The 9,386-nt window shown below is 33.4% G+C and overlaps 2 protein-coding genes across 2 annotated transcripts; both read left to right on the plus strand.

The window, feature by feature from the left end:
- The first annotated feature begins 2,656 nt into the window (after positions 1–2,656).
- On the plus strand, positions 2,657–3,476 carry LOC115992613. Its single transcript, XM_031116835.1, has one exon. It carries the CDS (start codon positions 2,740–2,742, stop codon positions 3,304–3,306), a length of 567 nt encoding a protein of 188 aa, XP_030972695.1. The 5' UTR covers positions 2,657–2,739; the 3' UTR covers positions 3,307–3,476.
- Positions 3,477–6,607: 3,131 nt separating this feature from the next.
- Positions 6,608–7,606, plus strand: LOC115992070. Its single transcript, XM_031116115.1, has one exon. It carries the CDS (start codon positions 6,700–6,702, stop codon positions 7,252–7,254), a length of 555 nt encoding a protein of 184 aa, XP_030971975.1. The 5' UTR covers positions 6,608–6,699; the 3' UTR covers positions 7,255–7,606.
- Positions 7,607–9,386: the final 1,780 nt, after the last annotated feature.

Genomic DNA, 9,386 nt, shown 5'->3' on the forward strand with positions numbered 1-9,386 from the left:
CATCTTTCTGTGTAAAATATATATATTGCTAAGTTTTGTTCATGAAATTTTCTGGTTAATAATATGAATTTAGACTTAACTGAACCTTTTAAACATGAATAAACTCATGATTAATAATATATTCATTCCTGTGCGGTAGCACGGGGCTACATACTAGTTTTGATAATAAATAACAATGATTAGAAATGAACATTATAGGTTCAAACTATATTTTTTTAAAAAAAAAAAATTGAGGCAAATGAATGTTTAGGAAGTCATAGTTAATGCTTCATTAAAGGAGCTTCGAACTAATTGTCCATTTCATTCCTTATGAGCTTCTATTATGATGTCTTTTACCCAAAGGATATTATGAGCTTCCTTATGAGCTTCTAATTGTCTTGTGCTCCTCCATTCCTAATCTGATAAAGGGTAAAGTTTCTATCTAGGGTTTTTGTCCTTTAAAATACAAATATATTTTAAAGGACATGTATCATGTTTATTTCGCATATAATGCGCTAAAGTACGGGACACAATATTGCAAACTCTCTAATAAGAGCAACCACACATTACAATATTGTTTAAGTATATTGCGACAAGTCCAAGAGATATTTTCTAGGGGATTGGCTTTGAATGGGGATTTTTCTTTCAAGTACTTAGCTTTTATGGCTTGAACCCAAAATTTTGGTAGGTGTTTTTCTTTCAATTACTTGGCTTTTCATGGCTTGAACCCAAAGTTTTTGGCAGGTGGCTTTGAGACTACCCATCCTAATTAACTTGGCTGCAAGAACGTGTTTGTATCAAACATTTTTCTATGAACGAACACAAAATAGCTTTTTTTCAAATGTTACATGACGGTAGGGGGTATGGATCTATATTTTGAAATTTTTAAAAGGTAAAAAAAGTTAAAATATCCCCAATATTAAGGTCGTAAATTGCAATTTAATCTTTAAATTAAAATGTTTTTTATTTGAAGGATTAATAAACACGATATTTGTTTATGGTTTATAATTTTCTATTGGCTTTTAAAAAATGTAAAAAAACCAAAAATACATTTGACGGTTGTTTAAGCTAATTTGGCTAGTTTTTGAAATTTTAATTTTAACTAGTTATTGTAATATTTTTTAGGCCAAAATACTTTGGTCTTTGAATTTTCAATGAGTGCTATTGGCCTATGAAGTTTCAAAAAAGATCACTATTAATCCTTTTGTTAAGTATTGTTAGTTCAAAGCCAAATTAATTGAATCTGAGCCCTAAATTGAAACGAGGACTCACAATTCTATTCCTTTCAATGCTGCTAAAACCATGTATTATTAGGAAATGGTAAATGCTATAGTAGTGAAGGGTTGGCTACAAAGCCCTAACTCCTAAGTTAAGAAAACTGAGATCTACTATTTTGAAAAAGTGAAAGGTGATATCCATGACTGTTAAAAGAAATATAGAGATGAGAGGAAGAAAACAGGTTACACAATCTTGTGATAGCTATTCTAATAGTAGGACTAAAACGATTATAGTATTTTCAGTTACATGCCCAAAGATAGAGGACATTATTTTTTAAGTTGGTTGATGTATCAGGGTCACGATGATGCATGTTCTTCTAAAAGTTGGAGTGGAAAATGATGTTGAAAGACGAACTTGTTTCAATTTAAGGCTTAGATTGAATTGATTTGGTTTTATATAGAGAAATACCCATTTCTAATGAGTTCAGATTTGGGATTTTGTTAAGTCATAGGTTTTTGTTGTGGCAATACTAATGTGGAGTTTTCTAATATTAAAAAAATCATGTCACCTAGAAAATGCAATATCATCGTTGCTATGAGTCAGAAAATTCCCCTCCCCCATTCGGTTGAAGCTTTGGCTGCTAGTGCTGCAGTCCAGTTTGCCAAGGATTTCTGCATTCACAAGATTGAATCCGAGGGCCACTCTTTGTTGGTCATTTCTGCACTGCAAGATAGCAGACCCTCGTCTACCTTGTATGGTCACATTATTGAAGAGACTAAATTACTAGCGAGTTCTTTACAATGGTTCAATTTTAAGTATGTTAAAAGGGAGGGCAATTGTTTAGATGTTTGGGTAAAAAAGCTATCAGAAAGCTGTATTCCAAAATAATTTAAATTTAAAAAGTTTGCTTACCTTTTTCTCAAAAAAAAAAAAAAAACTACATAAATAAAAAGACTAAAATCAATTAATAAAATGAACGATAATACTCATTTAAAACTTTAAAAACTAAAAGCGGTATTATTGGCAGATGCACAGTATATTCCAACATCTTTATCATATTTTTTCTTTACACGGTTCTGATTTTAAAACGTGATCAATGAACCCAAAAAAAAAAAAAAAAAAATTAACCTTCCGGACTTTTGATCTGTACCATTGAAATTCCAAAGGCTGCATGAGGTTGAGCCCACCCAGGTACCAATCGACCAATAATGATTGATTGAACCCATTTACTTCAGTGTAAAGCAACCCTAAATATCAATGCACCCACTCCTCTTTCTGTAGTGCATATTCAAAAGTTTATCACCCAAAAAAAAAAAAAAAAAAACAAAAACAAAAACAAAAGTGCATATTCAAAAGAATCAAAACACTATACCCTCCTCTTTCACTCACACACACACCTCCCCTTATATATCCCCCTCCGGCCTCCCCCCTCACTCTCATAACCAAATCAAATCTCTTCTCTCTCTTCTCTCTCTCTCAACATTAAAAAAAAAAAAAAAAAAAAAAACCTCACTCTTCAATCAAAAAAATAGATTGAAAGAAATGGAACCTAATGTACCAGTAATAGCAGCCAAGAGAATATGGAGCATAGCTCGTGTAGCTTTTTTCATGCTGAGAAAAGGCATATCAAAGCGAAAGCTAATGCTAGACCTCAACATGATGATGAAACGTGGCAAGATCGCCGGAAAAGCCATTAGCAACCTCATGTTCCACCACCACCACCATGTGTCCTTCTCTGCCCCACGAGAGTACGAGTTCAGCTGCAGCAACACCCCCAACTACGCCTTCCACATCAACAGCAAGCGCCGCCACCACCACAACAACCACCACAGCCACTTCTTCACGTGTGCTCACGCGCCGGCTACTTTAGATGATGATGTGGCCACGGTTAATGCGGCGGAGGCCATGGTGTTAGAGATGCTGAACAATGAAGCAGTGGTGGAAGCTTCCCCGGCGCTTCCGGGCTTCGGACGAAGCCCCATGGTGAGACAGTTGAGGATTACAGACTCTCCCTTTCCTTTGAGGGATATTGATGAGGACTCCCATGTGGACGAAGCTGCCGAGGAGTTTATACAGAGGTTTTACAGGGAGTTGAGGCAGCAAAACTGAAGCTAGGAGGTTGTTTACAAAGTGAAGGATGACTATACCTCAGATAGAGTGAATTCAGAAAAGGAATCTTCCAAATCTTTTGGCCCAGGCCCCTCCATTGTTGAGAGATTGTAAAGCAAAAGCACTGAGTTAATTGTAAATGAAATGCCACTGTTTAGTGGTTTTTGCTTTGGTTTTGTCATTTGTGTATTTTATAATTTATTGCTGCTGGGGTCTGGATTTCTGTGAAAAACTATATTATGGGCCGATTTGTTTGAAGCCGAATGAATACGAGGGAGGCAGGGCAAGACTTATAGGTAGATAGCCCAAGTTGATGTATTGTGATATGACCCAATTACTAATTCCATTCCTTTGAAGCGAGGCCATTGGAATTATAATGGGCAGAAGAGACTTATTGTATCAATTTGAAGACTAATTTGTAAGTGAAGTGACCCTTTTTGTTGACAAAAAAAAAACCTGAGAATCTTCACCTTCATTTTTAGGCAAATGAATGTTTAGGAAGTCATCAGTTGATGCTTCGTTAAAGGAGTTTTGAACTAATTGTCCATTCCATTGCTTATGTTCTTCTATCTGAATCTATGATGTCTTTTACCTAATGGATGCTAGGGGTCTGTTTGGATTGAACTTATTTTTACTAAAACTGAAAACACTGTAGTAAAATAATTTTTAAATGTGTGAATAGTGTCATGAGACTCATTTTTAATGAAAAAGTTGTTGAAAAGTGATATTTGTGGGTCCCGTGAACAGTGCACGGGACCCACTGATGTGATAAAAGGACGAAAAAGTAAGAAAAGTGCGGCTACTGTTCATAAATAGTAGCCGTTGTCCCCTGCTGCAGCTAACAAAAAAAAAAAGAAAAATAAGAAAACGCAACTCACAAAACGCAATGCACGTTTCAGTGCTATCCAAACACATACTAGGAGTGTATTTGAATAACACTTATTTTGCTAATTATTGCTGAAAGTATGATAGATAAAGGTAAAAGTTAGTTGAAATAATACAGTGAGGCCATAAATAGTGTCAAAAAGTACAGTGGTGCCTATAAATAGTAGGAAAAATAAATTAAATAGTGAAATAATTTTAATTTTTCATCTGCATCCAAACGCACACTAGGCTGGAAAATGAGACCTTGGATCCTTTCAGGGTGAAGTTAGGGAGTGATGGTACCCATCTATTGCTACAAATGTCTGGTGTTCTTCCAATCTAGACCTGATAAAAGGTAAAGTTTTGATCCAACGATTTTTTCCAAGTTTTGTGCGATGTTAGGGGTATGGATCTAAATTTTAAAACTTTAAAGGAGAGAGATCAAAATATCCCAAATATTAAGGTTGTAAATTGCAATTTAATCTTTAGATGAAAATGCTTTCTATTTGAAGGATTAATAAACACAATATTTTTTTATATTTTATTATCTTCAATTAGCTTTATAATTTTTTTTTAAAAAAATACCAAAAATACATTTGAAAGTTGTTTAAGCTTCTCTATTTAATGTTTTTTTTTTTTTTTGCTAATTGTAAAAAATTTTAATGTCTTTATTTTTTTCTTAACTAGTTATTATATTGTAATAGTTTTTAAGCCAAAATACATTATTATAAGTCCCTTGAGGGGGTGTTTGGTTTGTGTTTCCAAACAACCATTTTTAGTTTTTAAATAGCATTTCACGTATTTTCATACATTTTTTTCACCCACACGTATTTTCATAAATATTTTTAAATAACAATTTTTACTTTTTAAACACATATACCAAACGAGTCTGAAATTTAGCAAGTGAGCATTTTGGTCTTTGAAGTTTTCAATAAGAGCTATTGGTCAATGCATGAAATTTCAAAAAAAGAGCCGTATTCATTATTTTGTTACCTGCCCTTAGTCTCCTTACCTATGTCGGGCTATGTGGCTCATAGAGCAATGATGCGATTTTTTTAGGTGACATGACAACATTTTAAATATTAAATCAATCCAATTCAATATTGCCACATCACCAAAAAAAAAAAAAAAAAACCATTATGTTATAAATATATAACTTTTTTAGAAAAATAATTACAACATACTACTAACCTCACAGTTCCTAGACTCCCAAATATTTTGTGCATGAAAAAGTGCTAATTCAACTATAAGGCCTTTGGCTATAAAGATATAAACTTAAATTCATTAGAAATGGATCTTTCCCAATTCAAACCTAAATTAATTGAATCTTTTCAAACAAGGACTCACAATTCCATTCCTTTCAGTGCTGCTAAATCTATTTATTTTCAAGAAATGGTAAATTCTATAGCGGAGTGTGGGGTTGGCTACAAATTAAGGCCCTAATTATGAAAACTGAGATCCACTCTTTTAAAGAAAGTGAAAGATGATATACATGACTGTTAAAAGAAATATAGAGAAGAGTGGAAGAAAACAGGTTGCACAATCTTGTGTGATAGCTATTCTGATGGTATGGCTAAAACTATAGTATTTTCAGTTACATGCCCAAATCGGACACTGTTTTTGAAGTTAATTGATGTATCAGGTCGTGAAGATGATGGTTCTTAATTACTTGTTTGAGTTGCTTGAGCATGTTCTTATGTGGAAAATGATGTTAAAGATGAAGAGATTGTGAGACCGCATTTCAATTTAGGGCTTAGATTGAATTGATTTGGTTTTGAATTGGGAAAGGCCCATTTTTAATTGGTCTGGATTTGGGATAGATCACAAGTTTTGTTGTCGCAATACTAACACAAAGTTTTCTAATATTAAAAATGTTATCATATCGTCTAGAAAATACAAAAACATTACTTAGCTATATAAATAAGGATACTAAAGTCAATTAATAAAAAGGTGCTCATTTAAATCTTTAAAAACTAAAAGCACTTGCTTGGTATCTTTGAATAATAACAGTATATTTTAACATCTTTTTCATGTGCTTCTCCCTACACGATTCCAATTTTAAAACGTGATCAATGAACCCAAAAAAAAAATCACATCCGGACTTTTGATCTGTACCATTGAAATTCCAAAGGCTACTTGAGGTTGAGCCCACCCGAGTACCAATCGACCAATAATGATTGATTGAACCCATTTACTTCAAAGTTTAAAGCAACCCTAAATATCTATGCGCCCACTGCTGACTCACTTGGGAAATATCATCTATAGTGTATATTCAAAAGTTTATCACCAAAAATAATAAAAATAATAAAAGTAGTGCATATTCAAAAGAATCAAAACACTATTACACGATATACCCTGCTCCTCTTTTACACTCACACACACTTTCCTTTAAATACCCCCCTTCCCCCCCTCACTTTCGTAACCAAATCAAATATCTTCTCTTCTCCTCTCTCTCTCTCTCTCTCTCTCTCTCTCAAAAAAATAAAAATAAAAACCTCACTCTCCAATCAAAAAAATAGATTGAAAGAAATGGAACCTAATGTACCCGTAATAGCTGCCAAGAGAATATGGAGCATAGTGCGTGTAGCTTTTTTCATGCTGAGAAAAGGCATATCAAAAAGAAAGCTAATGCTAGACCTCAACTTGATGATGAAACGTGGCAAGGTCGCCGGAAAAGCCTTTAGCAACCTCATGTTCCACCACCATCACACGTCCTTCTCGGCTCCACGAGAGTACGAATTCAGCTGCAGCAACACCCCCAACTACGCCTTCCACATCAACAATAAACGCCGCAATCACCACCACAGCAACTTCTTCACATGCGCTCACGCGCCGGCTACTCTAGATGATGATGTGGCCACGGCTAATGCTGTGAAGGCCATGGTGTTAGAGATGCTGAACAATGAAGCGGTGGTGGAAGCATCGCCGGCGCTTCCGGGCTTCGGACGAAGCCCCATGGTGAGACAGCTGAGGATTACTGACTCTCCCTTTCCTTTGAGGGACATTGATGAAGACTCCCATGTGGACAAAGCTGCCGAGGAGTTTATACAGAGGTTCTACAAGGAGTTGAGACAGCAAAATTGAAGTACTATATTACAACGTAGGTATGTACGTACATACGTACGTACTTACTCTTTGTTGAAAAGGTTTCGGGCAGGAATATTATGGCAGCTTTAATATAACTATTATTACGGCTATATATATATATTTGGCAATTCCTATTGCTGTTGATAACAAAATAAAAGGTTAAGTTTTTATTTTTTTATTTCTTCTTTTTTCGTGTTCTTAATTTCTAATTATGTTGTTGAATAATCTTGTAAGTATGTCATGTTGTAACCCCAAAGAAAAAGGGAAAAAAAAAAATAGTGGAGGATTGTACAAGGAGTGAGTGATGTGCATACTTCTGCAGGGTATTTCCAAGTTTTGCTTTATGAAATGAAATCAAATAAAAGATTTATTCTAGACAAATTGACTTCATGGTACTGTATCAAGAATATGTTTGATATTTATGGATGATATTTTTCCTCAATTTTCTTTTTCGTTTTTTGTTAATATCTCATCCTTGATTTTAATTTTTTTTCACAAATTTTCCAACCATGCATTCTTCTAATTATAAAATTAATTGTCAAGGCACTACAAATTGCAGTGATTATTTATTTCCTTCTTTAACTTTGTCAGAGATACATACAAATTAAGAATCTAAATATTTTGGTAGAGCTAGATATTTTCTTAGGAGAATTTTCATTTTTCCTGTCATCGTAATAAGGGATATACTCTTTCTTCTTTGTCTTGCTTTGGATTTTTATCATTTTTATTGATTCCGAATCAAGCATGCTCGAATTTACCGAACCATTTTGATGAAATATCTTTGTACTACGTATATTCATGTGTACTGTGTACATGAGTATCTTATTATTACTATGATTTTATTTAAAGTAAGAATCGCTAGCTTTTACAGCCTTAATACCAACTCCTCCACTAACATGTTCTGATGTGATTCCACTATGTTAAAGTGAACCTATTTAGCTGGCCCATTCCAAAATATTATTAATCGTCACCTTTTCCAAGTTCTGCTTTTGTTTTTTTGTTTTCTTTTTCTTTTTCTTTTTAATTTCTTGTCCTTTTATCTTTTGGTTTTCCAAGTTTTATAAGAAACCCATTTCCTTTCAGGTTGAATGTTGGTCACTTGGGATTGAATTGGTACTGAAGGGCACCATATGGCTCTGGTGATTAATTTAAGTTTTAAGGAGATTCACAAAATCCAAATTAATCTTATTATTGGGTTGCATTCTTTGGTAGCAAAACTTTACCAAGGTCTAGTCACAAGTAGCTTTCTAAGCGTGAAGAAGACATCCTAGATTGTAAAAATATTTTTTAAATATATTCTACACTATGATAATAACGTGCCCCTTCTTTTTTTTTCTTTTAATAATTTAATAGTTATGACAACAAGAGAAAGATAAAAACTTTATATATCACTGAACTATAAGATTTTTGACAAAATATAACTATTTAAAAAAAAAAAATGTTCTTATGGTTCGTATACAAGTTCTCTTCTTGGAAGAGATGGACGGTACCATCAAACAACAAGACTCTTGATTATTTTCAAAAAATTGTCTAGGTTCTAAATCTAATCGTACATCCATGTGCATATATAGTACATATAACTATAAGTTGAAAGTAGCTTGAAATTGATATCTAAGTCACTACAGAAATGAGAAAACTTGACCCTGAAAAAACCAACTTTTTTTTGGTGTGAGTATGAGGTATCAAATTTACTATATTTATTACATGAGAACCCATTAATCTTTTTTTTTTTTTTTTTTTTTTTTTTGAGAATCAACCCATTAATCAATATAGCATCATAAAGAAAGTAAGAAAGCTGCAGATGGGGTAGTGAAAAAAATAAAATAAAGATGAACTTTGAACTTAATCTGACTGATTCAATACACTGTTTCTGGTGTATTACCATAAATTCTGCTACCAAATAAATAAATAAGAGTTGAAAAGAATAGTTGTAAATCATATTATGTTACGAAAACCACATATATATCATGGCCTAAAAAGTCTTCTTAGTTCTTAGCTTAGTTTTCGCCTAATTATATTCGAATTAAAGTCCCAATACATGTTGATGTAACCAATAACATTATTCAAATCCAACTGAATGATAATTTCTTGCGGGCAAAGATCTGTCTTTTTGATATACATTAGTCGTG

This window comes from Quercus lobata, chromosome 5 (genome assembly GCF_001633185.2).
Source record: "Quercus lobata isolate SW786 chromosome 5, ValleyOak3.0 Primary Assembly, whole genome shotgun sequence".
NCBI classification, from domain to species: Eukaryota; Viridiplantae; Streptophyta; class Magnoliopsida; order Fagales; family Fagaceae; genus Quercus; species Quercus lobata.

Bases quoted from the DNA above. Each gene is read 5' to 3' on its own strand.
- LOC115992613 (XM_031116835.1), top strand. From the start codon at position 2,740: ATGGAACCTAATGTACCAGTAATAGCAGCCAAGAGAATATGGAGCATA.
- LOC115992070 (XM_031116115.1), top strand. From the start codon at position 6,700: ATGGAACCTAATGTACCCGTAATAGCTGCCAAGAGAATATGGAGCATA.